This window comes from Ochlerotatus camptorhynchus, unplaced genomic scaffold, assembly GCF_037179485.1.
Source record: "Ochlerotatus camptorhynchus isolate MF236.1 unplaced genomic scaffold, CSIRO-AGI_Acam_v1.1 ptg000231l, whole genome shotgun sequence".
Taxonomy (NCBI): domain Eukaryota; kingdom Metazoa; phylum Arthropoda; class Insecta; order Diptera; family Culicidae; genus Ochlerotatus; species Ochlerotatus camptorhynchus.
The window spans coordinates 77748-94804 of NW_027040721.1; the positions used below are offsets into that span (position 1 = coordinate 77748).

The 17057-nt window shown below is 38.5% G+C and overlaps 1 protein-coding gene across 2 annotated transcripts; it reads right to left on the minus strand.

Moving 5' to 3' along the window:
• Nucleotides 1-12626: 12626 nt before the first annotated feature.
• Nucleotides 12627-17000, minus strand: Lon (Lon protease). Of its 2 annotated transcripts, none has more exons than XM_065225545.1 (8): nucleotides 16461-17000; nucleotides 16140-16404; nucleotides 15752-16028; nucleotides 15560-15689; nucleotides 14423-14727; nucleotides 13937-14359; nucleotides 13682-13869; nucleotides 12627-13618 (listed from the first exon to the last, which is right to left on the minus strand). In XM_065225545.1, the coding sequence occupies exons 1-8, from the start codon at nucleotides 16863-16865 to the stop codon at nucleotides 12735-12737; spliced, it is 2877 nt and encodes a 958-aa protein (XP_065081617.1). In that variant the 5' UTR covers nucleotides 16866-17000; the 3' UTR covers nucleotides 12627-12734. The 2 variants fall into 2 exon arrangements, with proteins under 2 accessions (XP_065081617.1, XP_065081616.1); XM_065225544.1 differs by having other exon boundaries at nucleotides 15752-16076.
• Between the last annotated feature and the right edge of the window lie 57 nt (nucleotides 17001-17057).

The window sequence follows — 17057 nt, forward strand, 5'->3', positions numbered from 1 at the left end:
GAAAGCCGAAGATGATACACGTGTGTTAATGGGAATTTTTATGTTATGTGTTTTCTCGATTCAAATCAAGCTATGTCCTTATCCGTGCATATTGCAACAAAACGGGCAAGCAATATATCATTATCCTTCTACCACTCGGATCGAGCTATGTTACAGAGCGAGTTTGTCATGGTAGTCGTAGTAACCGTTTTGTCTGTATCGTTGGTTGCTTTATGTGTTTGGATTCGCTGGTCATGAGAGATGATCTTCAGCCAATCTTGGAAGACAGACATGTCTCTACGAAGTGCGAAGTAGTTAAAGTGGTGATGACCTTGTTCGATCCACTAGGACTTATTTCGTTTTTCCTCGTTCATGACAAAATCCTGATTCAGGAAATTTGGGCCAGCGGTACAGATTCGGTCGTTACCATTCCCAAAGACCTGTACGAACGCTGGCGTATCTGGACGAGCCTTTTTCCGATGCTGGATCTGCTTCGTAGAGAATCGATCATCGCAGTTAGGCCCTTATGATTCTGAACGCTTGAATTTTAAGTATATTAGTTGTTTATCGTGCCAAATTGTTAATGAAGTGCTACACGGTGTTTCGTGTAAACCCATTTATGGGTAAAAAATACCCATTTTCAAACCATGTATGCAGCTGTCAAAAAATGGGGGAATTTGGAAATCATAAAATGGGTATAAATGGTAGTAGCACAGCAAACAAGGAGTAGCAATTTCAAATTTGTATGTTTTGTGGAAGCTGACATTTGTGCCTTTAAAGTGTCACGCTAAGGCTTCCTTAGAGTATCACCTTAAAGAATCAGTTCACCATAGCATAATGGGTATATTTTTTACCCACTAATGGGTGAAAAACACTTGGAAATTTTATCGTCTCATTCCGTCACCGACCATTGGGAATGCAAACAGTTACTGTCCACATTTTTTTTTAGCAAAAATGGACGATCTCCGGAAAAGTTTAGATTCCGAAACATTGGAGAGACTTAAGGCCGGTGCACAATAGATACGTTTTCGGGTTTTTTGATAGTTAGCCCATGCATGCGCCGGCCTTTACGGATAAGTTTATACAGTTTTATCAAATATGGTATTATAATATCCCGTGTAATAATTTTTTTCGCAACACCTGCATTTATTTTCAAAGTAAATATTAGAAAGTTTTTCTTTTTTTTTAAACGAGGACAAATAACCCAGCACCAGCATCCTCCATTTGAATAAATGGGTATTTTACGAAAAACACAATTTAAGAATATGGGTAAAAAACACCCATTTATTGACAGATCCCCCATTTACCCATTAATGAGTAAACCATAGATTACCCATTAAATGAGGAAGGGCACTTTTAGCGAAAATGGGTGGTTTTATACCCATTAATGGGTTTTCGTGAAACAGCGTGTACACTCAGAGATAAATTAAATCAAAAAAGCTTAAAAAGTATGCAGGTTCCCGCTTCACCTTATTGAGTCCAAGCCATGATTACTTCGGCAGTAGTCATACATGATTAAATTTGAATTAATCTTTCCAGCATTAAATTTAATTCTTTTTGAATATTAATAGGGGAAATGACGGCTTCGGCAAGACAGACTATTTTCGGCAACCCAAATTGAAACACTATTTTCACTGGATTTTCTTTCGAAAACACTTCGCTGAATACATGCAAACGATTCTTTATGCTTTCAGCTTCAATTTGACTATATTTTTACCACTGAGAAAAAGCAATCTAGCAGGGTTTTCTTGAAATGAAACACACGCACTACAAATTTTAGCTGATTTCGAGTTGCCGATAATAGAACAGCAGATTTACATGCAGTTCAAATGGAACGGTTGCCGAAGAAAAACTGGTTGCCGACAATACTCGCTCTCACTAGAGAAGATTGGAGCTTTGTAAAAGCGTTTCAAAACAGTTTTTGACAATTCTTTCGACTGAAATTGTTAGAGCAGCTGGCAGCAAAAGATTGTAAACAAACCAATACTGCATATGTGTGCGTTCCATAGAGAAAAAGGCTATAGAAAGAAGGTCGCTGCTTAGGTTGCCGAGAATACGTAAATTCCCCTAAATAATCAAAAAAGATTAAAATTCAATCAAAAATTATTAAAATAGATTCAAAAATGATTAAAATTTATTCAAAAAAAGATAATTTTCAATCTAATCAACCATGATTAAACTGGGTTTAATTCGGATGATTATTTTTTAGAAAGAGAGTACCGTAAAACGGGGTAACATTGATAGTTTTTTAAAGTATATTCTAAATATTTTTTACAGCAATGAATGTTTTTCAAATTTTTTATTTTTAAAACAAGTACTGACGATCCAATACTTAATTCGTTAGTAATATGTTTAACGGAAATTAAAGCATTTGCACTATTTTATTAGTTTTGTGACCGAACTTCAATATTTTGATTTGGGGTTAGTTTGATAGTGCTCGATGAATGTAGAAAAATATGGTTGAAACTCAAACAATTTAGTTCTTTAAATATGGAACTTTGAATGAGTATATAATCAAAAAAAAACTTCATAAGCAATAAGAATACAACATTGAATTTGTGATGGCTGTATCGGAAATACATTTCATAAGTGATGGTTTGAGTGCTTTTTCAAACAGGTGAAAAACACGAAATTTGTTTTTTAATATGTTTTTAAAATATGTAGTACATACTATATAAAAACTATATACGATATCAACGGAAATGCCCTAAGCTACAATATGGAAGCAATGTTACTAATTTAGAAAAAGCACAACGAGTAAATTAAATCTTTATATTATACTATCAAAGTTACCCGCATTATCAAAGATACCCCGTTTTACGGTGTTAATTTTTAATCATTCGATATTTCAAATTGATTAAATTTCAAGAAAAATGGGAATAGCTTAATTTATTAGTGTAAAATATCAGTTGCAGGTCTTTTATTTGTTGCCATCAATTGAGTTTTTAAGCATATGATTAACAACTCGATTGATTGCTGCTTATCATAGGGTTGCACTGATCGGTTTTGATTTTGGAAAATTTTCAAGTGACTATGCCGGAAGGATTAGGCTATGGTGACACCAGGCTATCGAAATCAGCTCACCTAATCTTCTTGAAAATTTTGGTGGATTATTATCAGTCAGTATCAGCGTCTTTGTAAATATAGTTTTACTTATCAGTGCCTTTGTCAATCAGTGTTTTTTTTTCAATGAAGTGTATGGTTTGTGTGTTTTCGCAAGTGTATGTTAACGTTAAGATAAGTAATTAAAATTTCAAAGTCTTGATTACTAAGATTCACCTTGAATTAAATTAAACCAAAACGCGAACCAAACATATTTTGAATTAAAAAATAGGAATATCATATCGCAAATATGCTGCCAACATCAATATTGACAAGAAAAATGATAAGGCGTCATCTAACGTAATCATTTTCCAGGATGCTTTCTCGTACTGGCTGCGCTTATATTAGATTAGATTAGATTACATAAGATTAGATAAGATATCGAGTTCATACTTTGATATTATTTTGATGTTACTTAAAATCTTGATTGAAAACATAATTTGATATTTATGTTTCTAAAATCTTTGTTTTAAATCGAAATAATCGAAATAGGGTGTTTCTCCCTGGGCATTGGCAAAAGCTTGAGGTAGCTTGAAAACTACCAGGTACCAGGGCTTATCTGGATCTTTACCCAAACGGGAAAGATGCACACCAGTGTTGCCAGGGGTGACGTGGACCAAAAGTGCATTTGAGCCCTCTCGTAGTAGCATATTAAATTTTAATTCGTAAACAATCACGTTTTTATATGTTAATTTTGTATTGTTGTAATGCTCATTACACATTTATTTACATTTGCATATTTTCAGTAATGCTATTAAAATTAATATTAGATAATCGTCCCTTTCAATTCTTTTTTAATTAAATATGCGTTCTTATTATGGGTCTGCAATCATTTGGAAAGCATCACCACACTTGTTTGGGGTTTTTTTTTGTTATACGATTGGTGTTTTTAGAACAACAAAAGAAACAACAAAAATAAGTTTACTTTATCTAGGAGGCCAGATAACGTAGGACGATATGAATGCACGGCCAATGAGATCAACCAAAATTTGAGTTCAATTTACTCATAATCGCAAAAAGTGCAGGAACTCAGCGATGAGTAAATTTTCCTCATGTTTTCCAAAGGAAAACCTAAAAAATCTTCCGGAAAGTGAGGAAAATTGACGACAATTTTATTCATTCTAGGAGTAGTACCAAAAGACTGAGAGTTAAAACCACATAAATTTCGAAAACTGCGGAAAACCGTTTATTTTTCGAAATCCGCATAGACAAGGCATAAATATCAAAATCTATGTCAATTTATCGACGTTTAAAAAAAAGCGTGGAAACCAACCATTAGAAGCAGCAAATCATCAGAGATGTTACGCCTCAAAAAATCCCGGCGGCGCCGACTGGGATTGAACCCAGGCCTGCTGAGGTGAGAGCTAATCACGCTTACCACTACACCACCGGTGCTGCTTGTGCGGGAAGTTGAAGTGAAGCGTTTTTCGTATGAACGCTTGTATGAAAACAGTTTCGTCTTGGTTTCATAATGTGGCCCCAGTTAACAGGGTTCTTTACAGGTATTGTGATAATTACATATTCGTTATTCGTTTTAAAATTGGAGCCGAAATCCGACAGTTATTCAATTTTGGTGCACTGGGACAGTGTGATTACATTGGCAGAAAACACCATCTTTTTATCTAGTCTGTATATTTGGAAGGCTCAATCGCGTTAGCTTTGAAGAGCCGATAGTTCATTGTCTGTAACAAAATTTACTTATTGCTATGTCTAGTAGGAGTTGGGCCGAATACTCGCGGCTTACCCGAGGTTAGAGGGGTACATTGTCGAAGGACAGGATCAGAGGAGTAGCTTGGGGGTGGGGTTTCGTTGCCTCATCAGAGCGTTGTCGCCAGTATGAACGGTAGTGCGGTTCTAGATTCGTCTGGAGTTCGACCGGCTATGGTGACCAGTGAACGACGATGAGACTCATCGAGACGAGGGGACAAGACAAACAAAAACTAATCAATTAAATTCTTATACTAGACATTTGCCAAAACATATAAATGGACAGCATATAGTAGAGATCGGGGGTTCCCAACACGTCTCTGATATACGGTTTCCTTCATTGGGTATTAAAAAGTCACACTCTGGTGGCGTCATTATCTGTACCAAGGTTGCAAAGACTCATTTCAGCTAAAATAATGTTTTTCGGAATAATAAAACCAAAAGATGGTATGATGGCATGTTTTACTTGTAACTTACAAGAAGAGGTTACAAAGTATGCGTTGGAAACATAAAACCTGTAAATTTTGCTTTCTATGAGTCACAATCAGCGATTTGCTGATCGCTGAGTGAGTGAGTGAGTGAGTGAGTGAGTTTGTGAAAAATCGCTGATTGTGACTCTCATGAAGTGAAATAAACAGGTTTAATATGTCAAACACATTCTTTGCAATCTCTTCTTGTATCCTACCAATTCAAAATTTGATCATGGCATCTAATTATTTCATAATTTAGAAAAACATTGTCTTAGCTGAAATGAGTCTTTGCAACCTTGATCTGTACATTGCGAAACTGCGTGATCGATGTCATCGTAATGCCGCGGATACACTTGGATGACAAACTATGAGCATGAGCATTATTTATATAATAATTGTAAGCACTACACAACAACTATACAAAAACTATACAAGTGTGACCATGGATATGTTCATAATTTATTATACGCATAATGCTCGTGTTCATAAATTGTCATGCAAGTGTATCCGCGGCAAAACCGTTTCCACACCAACAGATGTTGTTGTTCACGAGGTTTATTCTATGGAGATGCGCATCTACCGAATAGTGGTTGGACGTAAGTCACGACCTAAGCCCAAACCTTTAAACCATGCTCTCGAAGACACATTAGGAATAATTGAATGTAACCTGTCATACAATTCGCCTTCCTGCGCGCCCACCTTGCCTTCTTATTGTCTGAGATTGAGCCATGTGAGGGGACCCATACAAAGGTAATCTTTCGACCAGCACACTCACCTGCTCCCTTACCTTTGAAAGGGAATAAGATGAGTGCCTACCTAGTTTCATCGATCGAACAGCCTCAATCGAACTGAGACTATCCTAGAAGATGAAGTAATGGTCTGTGGGCATGTTGGAAATCATCCCCAATGCAGTTGATTGCAACAACAAACACGGAACAAGATTCCTGAAGTATGCGGAAGGCGTAGAGAGTTTTCATTGAAGACATCGAAGCCAGTGGATCCTTTTTAGACGGGACCAGTCTGTAAAATATCTTTTCACGCAATTGCCGTGTTGGTACTATTTAGTAAAAATGCGCGGTATAATAATAGGTCGAAGTTGATCTGGAATCCCATGAATTACTTGTTTCATGGTCAGATCATATTCAATTGAGGAACTGCGATTGATGAAGTGAGCAATGTCTGGATGATATGTAGTGGTGGTAAATTCTTATAAATCGAGATTGTGTGTTCAACCAAAGAATTTCTTCAAAATTTGAAACTATAAGTGTATTCGTCACTCCGCATTTGATTAGTATTCTGAGAAAAAGCTCCGATAAACGGTTCTGGAGAGGTGTTAATCCTGCGAGAAACTCGAGACTCATGTTATGCGTTGAGTGTATACAGCCGAGAGTAATACGCAGACAACGATATTGAATTCGTTCCAGTTTTATTAGGTGACGTTTTCTTGCCTAGAGGAAGCAGAAAGAGCCGTACTCTAGAACAGAGAGAATAGTTGTTTTATAAAGCGTTATGAGGTCTCCCGGATGAGCACCCCACCAAGTGTCGCAGATTGAACGAAGAAAGTTGATCCTCTGCTGACATCCTTGCTTCAAATACGTAATATGGATATTCCAAGTGCACTTTGAATCAAAACAGACTCCAAGGTACTTGAAAGATAATGATTTGGTAATGTTTCTGTACAAAAGATTAAACTGCATTTGGGATGTGGGTCGCGCTTTCGAGTAAACACTATCAGTTCAGTTTTCTGCGGCGAGAATTCGATCCCTAGATTCCTAGCCCAAGAAGACAAGTTATCTAAGGAAGTTTGCAATGGTCCTTGCAAATTTATGGCATGTGGACCTCTTACGGAAACCACACTGTTACTACGCCTATCGATTCGGCGAACCCCTCGACTTCCTGTGAGTGATGAGAAGTGAGCAGCGGGACCCGTCACTGATCTCGCATGATCACCACTGCATGATCGCTACGTCATCTTCGCTGCCGTGATCGCGATCTGTCATCCGTTGATGACTTGCCAAACGTGTATAGAAGAAAAAGTAGCTCGATAGAAAGAAAGTGAAAGTGAAAATTATGCTATGCTTAATATCTAAAAGTTTCCTTAAAATCTAGTTTCTTAACCTAAGCTAACCTATCTAGTGCTTAAACATAGTTTTTTTCCTACAGTTAATACTGAAATTAACATAAGGTGAGAAGAACAAATTACAAATACCGAATCAAATTACTGACTAGTGTTCTTAAATAATAGGTTACATCTATAAATAGAAATTTAGGAGAAACTGCTATATTATTCTACAAACTACAATTAAGTCTATATTACCGAACTAAAAGGTAAGGGAAAATTAATTAATTTAAAGATTATAAGCACCCGTTTGCTAATCAATAATTTAGGAGAAACTGCTATATTATTCTACAAACTACAATTAAGTCTATATTACCGAACTAAAAGGTAAGGGAAAATTAATTAATTTAAAGATTATAAGCACCCGTTTGCTAATCAATATTTAATATGCAACAGCTGAAACTGCGCAAGCTAGGGATGCCTACGACGCAATCGGATTTATGTTTGAAGAGGTGTTGAATTAGCAAAAGTATGTCGTAATTGATACCCGGTAATTTATACTAAATTTAACATACTGAAATCCTTTTAGGAATTTATAACATCGTTTACTCTCAGAATAAATGTTCATGAATTCGGTAAATTGTGGCGATGTCCGCAACTTTTCTTCGAACACACACCGTCATCAGCATGTTGTCTTAACGTGCATTGTTCTGCCAAGCAGTTGTCGATATCTTTAACATAAAAGTTATAAAGAAGAGGTGTGAGACATGAGCCTTGGGACAGGCCCATATAACTAATACTGGAAGTTGTCAGTTGTGCAAAAGAAAAGTTCATCTGATTTTCTGACAACAAAATGTACAAGAAATTATTAAAAATTCCAGAAAGTCCACATCTGTGCAGATTGTCTGAATCAAAAGCCCCTTTATTATCCAAAAATACTGAATCCAATTGCTCCTTCTGCGCAAAGGCCAGTTGAATATCTGTGGAATGTGGAATGGCTAATACAGTGACCTGTCTCCATTCAGGCAGTATAAAGGGCGACCACGAAATTATTGCGACACCGAAAATGTAATGCCAATTTTCTTATAATGTTTAGAATCAAACCAAAATTTTAGGATACTTTTATACATATATTTACTTCAAAAATCAAAAGAAAAGTTAATCGATGGAACCTTGAGTGTAAAATTGAACGCATTTTCGCTTGATGCCCTCCATCAAAGTCTTTACAGTGTCATCCGGTACCAGTTTCTCAGTTTTTTTCCATTTTCTTAAGATGTCCTTCTCGTCTTTGACTGTCTTCTTGCTCTTCCGAAGTTCCCGCTTCATTATTTCCCAGTACTGCTCCACCGGGCGCAGCTCCGGACAGTTTGGCGGATTCATGTCCTTTGGAACAAAATGGACAGAATTGGCCTCATACCACTCCAGGACACTTTTAGAATAGTGGCATGATGCCAAATCTGGCCAAAATAGCGGAGCTTCGTCGTGCTGCTGCAAGAACGGCAAAAGGCGCTTCTCGAGGCACTCAGATTTGTAGATCTCGCCATTTACTGTGCCCTTTGTCACGAAAGGCTCACTCCTTAGTCCGCAAGAGCAGATGGCCTGCCAAATGAGATATTTGGAGGCGAACTTCGACATTTTCTTCTTCTTAAATTTGTGGTCCACATCGAATTTGCTCTTGCCGGTGAAAAACTCCAACCCCGGAATTTGCTTAAAATGGGCTTTTATATACGTTTCGTCGTCCATCACACAGCAGCTATATTTTGTCAGCATCTTCTCGTAGAGCTTCCATGCCCGAGTTTTAGCCGTCGATTGTTGCCGCTCATCGCGGTTTGGGAAGTTCTGTACCTAGTATGTATGTAGTCCAGCTCTCTTCTTTGCATTCTGGACGTAGCTCTGCGACATGCCGATCTTTTTAGCCAAATCACGGCTTGAGACGTTGGGATTTGCTTTAATCATCCGCTTCACCTTTCCCTCCATCTTTTTGTTCTCCGGTCCCGGTTTTCTTCCAGCTCCTTTGCCGTGGTTCAACGTCAACCGCTCCTGGAACCGCTTCAACACTCTGGAGACGGTTGAATGGGGAATGTTCAACATTTTTCCCAACTGCCGGTGCGACAGGTCAGGAAATTCCAGGTGTTTGGAAAGAATTTGTTCTCTCAACTCGCGTTGGTTCACCTCCATTTTCGTTGAATCGAAAAACACGACTTCGAGTTTGACAGCATGTACACAATACACATCAATGAGAAAGTGTGCAAAATTTGGTTGATTTTTACCCAATGGTAAAAAAAAGTTAAGCCCTGTTGAATGTGTCGCAATAATTTCGTGTTCGCCCTTTAATGTTGTTTTCTAGTAAGGAATTGAATAAGTTTAGCAAGCGTCTTTTAGCGATATCTGGGAGATTATCCAGAAGATTTAATTAAATTATATCGCTTCCCGATGAGGAGTTGTTCAATGTTACAAGAGTCATAGATTCCAGCATTGTGTCACCGAGACGCTTCTCGAAGAATATGTTGTGCTGGAACTGAGTCCGGACAGAACCTTTTAGCGAAATCGAATGTTGTGAGCCACCCTACACAAGGTGTTCTTGATTTTTTGCTTTGATTAATTGTTTCAGCTTTGTCTCAAACTTTGAATATTCCTCGAAGTATGTTCAGATTTTCTCTACATACAATTGTGTGAATTCTTCGTCCCATCCAGGTGCAGCTGGTCTCCTTTTGAAGGGTGCACTTGGAACTTTTCTTTTTTGTGCTTCCAGGGAGCTTTTGTAAATCAAATCGGTGAGGAATCGATATCGATTGTCACCGCCGTTGCATATTTATGCCAGTCGATGTTCCTTGTAAGATCAAATGGAACTCGAGATGGTTCTGCAGAGTGAGGGTCACACTTAATTGAAATGATGATTGGCAAATAATCACTATCATGGGGATCATTGATAACATTCCACAGACAATCCAATGATAGCGATCTTGACCACAAAGATAGATCGAGTCGGCTTTCTCGAGCCGGAGGTTTTGCTTTACGTGTCGCTTCACCTTGAACACTGTCAAGTTGAAATCGTCCTATAAATCGTTAAAAATAGCCTCTCTATTGTCATCGTATAGATCGCCCCACTCAGTACCATGAAAGTTCATATAACCCAGAAATAATACTGGGGATGGCAGAATCAAAACTAGATTCCAGAGTTGACTACGGCTAATGGAGGTTCTTGGTGAAACGTATACGTATATACAGTGTATCGCAAAATTGAACGTACACCCTAATGGTTTTTTTTTGAAGCATTGTAAATAGATATTTTCTTTTAAATCTTAGCTGGTGGTTAAACAGATATTTATTGATTTTTCCTTATAGTTGTGGACATTACTGGAATAACCTGTATGAAGTTAGTTTTTTTTAGTAAATCGCTCGATTTTCAACTTTTTATCTAGTGGATAAATTTTAGAAAAATTAGTGGTTTATTAATGACCTTTATTATGACTAAAAATGAGCAAACATTCAAGAAGTTTAGTTCATTGCATTTCAAGATCTTGAGGTATTTAAAAAAAAGCGTTTTTCTCAAACACCTCTTACTTTTAATAAACGCAATCAAATAAGCCCAATACTGTACCAATAATTGATTCAGCAGCCAAAAAATCAGAAACGTATCTCTTTAAATTGGGCTTTTTTTTTCTTCTAAAATTTAATGACATCTGTACGCTCGATTTTGAGATACACTGTATACTAAAGCTATGCAAAGATCTTTGTTCTTCACATTTATTTGACAAGCGACGATTTCAACGCCTGGAGCACCTAAGTAACCAACAAGCCCGCTAATTCACCTTTTACCCTAATTTACCCTTTCTACAAAATTTCCCTTATTAAGTAACCAACAATCCCGCTAATTCGCCTTTTTGTAATATAAGGCTAGTATGCACGTAATATAAACCTGAACATGTCCTATGTTAGCCGTGTATTTATTGCAAAAAGGCGAATTAGCGGGCTTGTTGGTTACTTGGGCAGGAAGGGAAATTTTCGTAGAAAGGGTAGCACTTTTTGATCCTTAAAAGTACTCCTCCAAAAGAATCGTCTCTATCCAGGCGAATAATGTCAAAATCGTGAAAGATAAGTTATTTATCGGAAGAAAGCCATGTTTCACAGATAGCAAAATAATGTATCACAATCAGAATTGTAAAAATATGAACAAGTCTAGTTTAGGCACTAGACTACGGCAGTTCCACTGTATATAGCGCAGTAATCATATCTTTGACCTGGTTTATGAATTATCCTTCGTAAGATATGATTGATGCAAGGAGGGGCCATGAAACAGTCAATTGCTTAAGAAATGATTCTTATGTTGGAAGCAAGGCAGAAACTAAGCTTCTAAGAGGGTCTTGTATGTTGAACATATTTAATATGAATCCCACAATGTACGAAAAAGCTAGCAAACCTCGTTCGGACTTGGATTTCTTTTGAGAAGTTTGAGGAGCAGCTTAAAGTTAAAAGAATATCCTTTTTATCTCTTGTTTAAATTGATAAACATCGAAGACGAAAATGTTCTATCCCTTAACTGGACGAAGTTGTAGAATGAAAATGGGGTACAAACGGTAGTATACTCCTTATAAAGTGTGTTTTTACCATAACTCTTTTGTTTGAACAATGTTCTACAGAAGTGTAAGTGCGTTAAAATTCACATTTTTGCAGAAGGAAACAAATGGCTATCTCTTCGTTTTAAGGTTTTACGTCCGTTTTCATAACTTTTGAACACTATATTTAAGCTGGTGTATCATGCAGGTGGGTAGGTATTAGCAGCTAATCTCAACGTAATTTTGTTCAACAACAGTTACTTATACCCTACTGTTACATATATACAATTCATAGTGGGGTCCAAGTGCATGGCTTATACATTTTCAAATAAAGTATCTCAATGTTTTGTTACGTTTTGCTGTTTTCATGACCATTTTTCCAATTATGTAGTGGGTCCACTTCCCCCCATGCGTATCGAGGTCTCCAACAACTGTGCAAAATTTGAACAAATTTGGTTATAATCTCGATTGCGGGATAATTTTAAATTTTGTATGTGAAAATGTACGAACGATCCTATTCAATTGCTTACCAAAAATCCAAATATTGGTCAAATTTCACCAAATCTCGGACATAGATTGAGAATACTATACAAAACAACTTCGTCGAAGGCTGCAACGATGAAAGTTGCAGACGGAAATTTTACGAGTAACTGATTAGCTGATTTCTTATCGCTCAAATTTGCGAGAATTGCTGCAGGGAGTCTGACTGAAGACTAGGTTCGAAGCTGTTGAAAAAAAACATTATACCAATAATTCATCTCCAATGCATTGCCTTTATTCGATTCTTCAACATGAACACTAACGAAGGCCTAACAATAATAGCTTACACACTTCACTGAAGCTGTAAATCGTCTCTAACTACTATCCCCTCTTACTGTTCTCGTCGAACACAATCTTATAAACATCTGCATACTGGTCAACGAAATGCACTTCCAATCCATCCGTGATAAACTTAGGCAGATCGGTGTAATCTTTCTTATTCTCCTCCGGTACAATAATACAATCCACCCCACTTCGTTTGGCAGCGATTGTTTTCTCTTTAATACCACCAACCGGTAGAACCTTGCCCATAAGTGACACTTCCCCGGTCATCGCTACGTTCTGCCGGATGGGTATACCCTTGGCAAGAGACATCAGCGCTGTAACTATCGTAACACCGGCACTTGGACCATCTTTTGGCGTTGCTCCCTCTGGGACATGCAAGTGAATGTGACTAGACTCGAGGAAATCGTTATTCGGGTCGTCCCGTTTAATGTAATTTCGTGCCACGGTAAGAGCAATTCGGGCAGATTCTTTCATCACGTCGCCCAAATGACCGGTTAGTTCTAGTGATCCATCGCCTGTTTTGTCCTTTGGCTCGATTAGCTTTCGTTTGGCGGTTTCGATATACAAAGCAGAACCACCCATGGCTGTCCATGCCAGCCCCATGACCACCCCCGGTGGCGTCGATTCGTACATTCGATCATGAGTAAAAATTGGTTTGCCTACCAGTTCGTTGAGATTGTCGCCAGTGATTTCAGCTGATTCAATTTCCTTGCGAACTATTTTAAATGTCACCTTCCGAAAAACTTTCTCTATTTGCTTCTGCAGGTTTCGCACTCCAGACTCACGACAGTAAGAGCGAATCAACAAGTTCAACGCTTCGTCGGTGATGTTGATATGCTTATCCTCCAGTCCGCAATTCTTTTTTGCTTGAGGAATCAGGTATTGCTTTGCGATTGCCACCTTTTCCTCAGCAACGTAGCCTGAGAATATTTATAGCTGGTGAATAAGGATTAAAAAAACAGTTTCATCAGATTAGAAATTACCTGACATATCAATCATTTCCATACGATCTCGCAATGGCTCAGGAATGGTATCTATAACGTTGGCTGTGCAAATGAACAGTACTTTGGATAGATCAACTGGTACATCGAGGTAATGATCGAGGAAATTTACGTTTTGTTCCGGATCTAAAAGTTCGAGAAGCGCCGAACTGGGATCACCTTGATAACCTCTGTAATACGTGGAACGTTATGAGAACATATTTCTGAGTTCAGATGAATATGGTGATTAAACCTTACTTTCCAATCTTATCGACCTCGTCTATCAGTACCAAAGGATTTTCCGTTTTAGTCTTCTTCAAACACTGTATTAATTTTCCTGGCATCGCTCCAACGTATGTCCTACGGTGGCCCTTGATTTCCGCCACGTCAGTCATTCCACCGACACTGAACCGGAAGTATTCCCGATTGAGCGCCCGTGCAATGGAACGAGCAATACTCGTTTTACCAACACCCGGTGGTCCATAGAAGCACAGGATTTTGCCTTGAGTCGTACCCTTCAATTGACTCACAGCAATAAACTCCAGAATGCGCTTCTTAATGTCCTCCATGCCGTAATGATCTGCATCGAGAATTTCCGAGGCACGATCAATGTCCAAGTTTTCTTCACTCATAACACCCCAAGGGAGCGTCGTCAACCAATCCAGGTAGTTTCGGGTCACACTGAACAGGAAAACATTTAGGTGAGTTTGATAAACATTACAACAAGAAAACAAATCGACTTACTTGAACTCCGAACTATGGCTCTCCAGGAAATTAAGTTTATTTAATTCTTCCTCTATAACGTCGGCGACCGCTTTGGGGACCACCTTGTCTTTGATGCGCTCGCGGTACTTCTCCCCAATGGCGTCCTTGTCTTCTTTCTCGATACCAAGTTCCTTCTTGATAACTTTCAGTTGTTCCTGTAGAATGTATTTCCGGTGCTGTTGTTTAACCTTTTCTTCCACTTCCCGGCCAATTTTGGCTTGTAATTTCGAAAGCTCGAGTTCCTTTTTCAGCAGTGACAGGGCCAGCATCAATCGTTTGGGTATCTGAAAAAAAAAAACAAATCATAGAGTGAGTTGATAAAATATTTAATGCCTAGCAGCCCTTCGCCATAATCCAATGTGGAAAATATTTAATCCAGTAAAAAATGTGAAAACATAATAAAAAGACTGGCAACTCTCCCATTTTCTCATACGACCGGTATAAGACAGGCACAATCGCGTCATCTATCGTTCTAAGGTAAATGCTCCGAACGAATTGGAAAGCAAAGGTTTGTGTATTTGCTCATTTTGTCTATGCTTTACTTCCACCTTCGCTCGATCACAGCGCTTCTGTATCTGGCGTCGCTTGGATTATGGCAAACTTGCCAGTCTTCTTGATATGTTGTCTTCGATTTTACGCTAAAATCAGTGTTTTTTTTTATAGTTTGTAGTTAGTAAAATATTTCAGAGATACGATATTTTAATACGAGGAAAATCGAGGAATATGTATGTCACTCAGTCTACTAGAATACTCCTTAGACTGAGTAAATGCTTTGTCTATTTTCCGGTCTATATTACGGTCCTCAAGCTTTAAAGAGGTTTCCTGAAAATAAACAATGTTCCCTTAGCTTCTACAAATCTCTCCAAAATTGTACAAAGTTCCCACTTCTACAAAGTTTCCTGAATTTGTGATGTGTCTAGAGTCTTGAGTTATAACTATTTTGCCGCTGCCCTCCAATAACGTTTTCCTATTTCTGCATTTACCTACCAAAGTAGGTATCAACACTACATACTTCAAAAATATCTTAATGTCCTATTAAATTATTTTCTCCCAAGAAAGCAACGCCATGCTGCCTGAGCGTAGTCGGTAGATCGGTGATGATTAAAAGTTACTTACATCCATTTCTTCCAGAATACCCTGTAGCTCTGGCGGATCTGCTGCTGACAAAGAAGCTCCCAAATCACACAGATACACTGGATTATCAACGACACGTTGATTTTGATTGAGCATCTGCTGTAAACTCTCCCTGAAAGATAGAAACTGTATTAAACACATGTTTCGCTCCATAGTTTAACTAGTTTTCCATACCGGTAAAGAGGATTCATCGTGATAATGTCCCGAATGGTTTTGATAACTTCCTGCGTCAGTGCTTTTACCTCATCCGTGTGCTTGAACGATTCATGTTTGACATTTTCAACCTCTACCATCAGTAAGGGCTGTTGCTCTCCTTCCTGAAGCAACCGTTTCTTTGGAGGTTCCTCAACTGATTCGCCGTCCAAGGTACTGTCGTTGTTGACGTTCCGTATAATTTTCTTATTTCGGTTCTTGTGCTTCCGACGTCGTTTTTCGGCGTCGCTCTCGTCCACTGAGACATTGATTTGCGTTTTAGAGAACGGATATTTTATTGTCATTGCTGTGAGATTTCGGTTAGAATGTTCTATGTTTATTGATTTTGAGCTAAAAGTTTAATACATACGCTTTCCCTCATGGATGGCATCCAGATCCTCGTACAACTGGCCAACGATTTTTATACGTCTATGGGCCGTCACTACTAGACGGAGCTTATCGCCCAGATCTTGCATTTCTTGAATTTGTGCAAATGTACCAACGTCGTAGACTTCGGACAGATTGTCCACCACTTCGTTGGGATTTTCGTCATCTTTTTTGAGGAAAATACCAGCATATGGTTGGTTTAACTTTACCTTCCGTCTAATTAGGTCAATTAGCATTGGGTTTGTTACCTACAAAAGAAACTAAGCGTGTATAATCGCCAACAATCAATATACCTATAATTTACCTCTAAGATCTTCATGAATCTGGGGAAAACGGGATTCCGCTTGGTTGCAATCACTGGCAGGTGAGGCCATACCTCCGGAATGGCTACAGTCGCTGGGAGTTGACTTGAAAACGGCACAGGTTCCGGATCTATTCCCGGCTCATCTTCGTCCGGATCTCGTTTGCTGCAAAACGCACGCGAACTCAAAACTTGAACCGAGTATAGAGCATTCCGCATTGGCACGTTGCTCCAGTGGTTCCGCATCAACATTCCACGGACATGGTTCACCAATGCTCCCTCACTTCGCCGAACGACACCAGTCGCATTAGAGTTAAATGATCGGACGGTCGCACTGGAATATTCGTTCACATGGCGGACAAGAAAGTTCGATGCTGGTCGACTAAATCTACACACTAACTGATTCATTTTATCAACCACCTTTCAGTCAATCGCCTAGGATGTAATTAATGAATAACCGGAACGTCCTTAACATGTATTTCAATTAAATAATCGACTAAAGTATTACATCAGCTTGCATGTTTTTTAAAGTGAACGAAATCACTGGAAAAAAGTGACAACCACGAATGCCATGCGTAAAAACCCGGCGTTGCATAATTT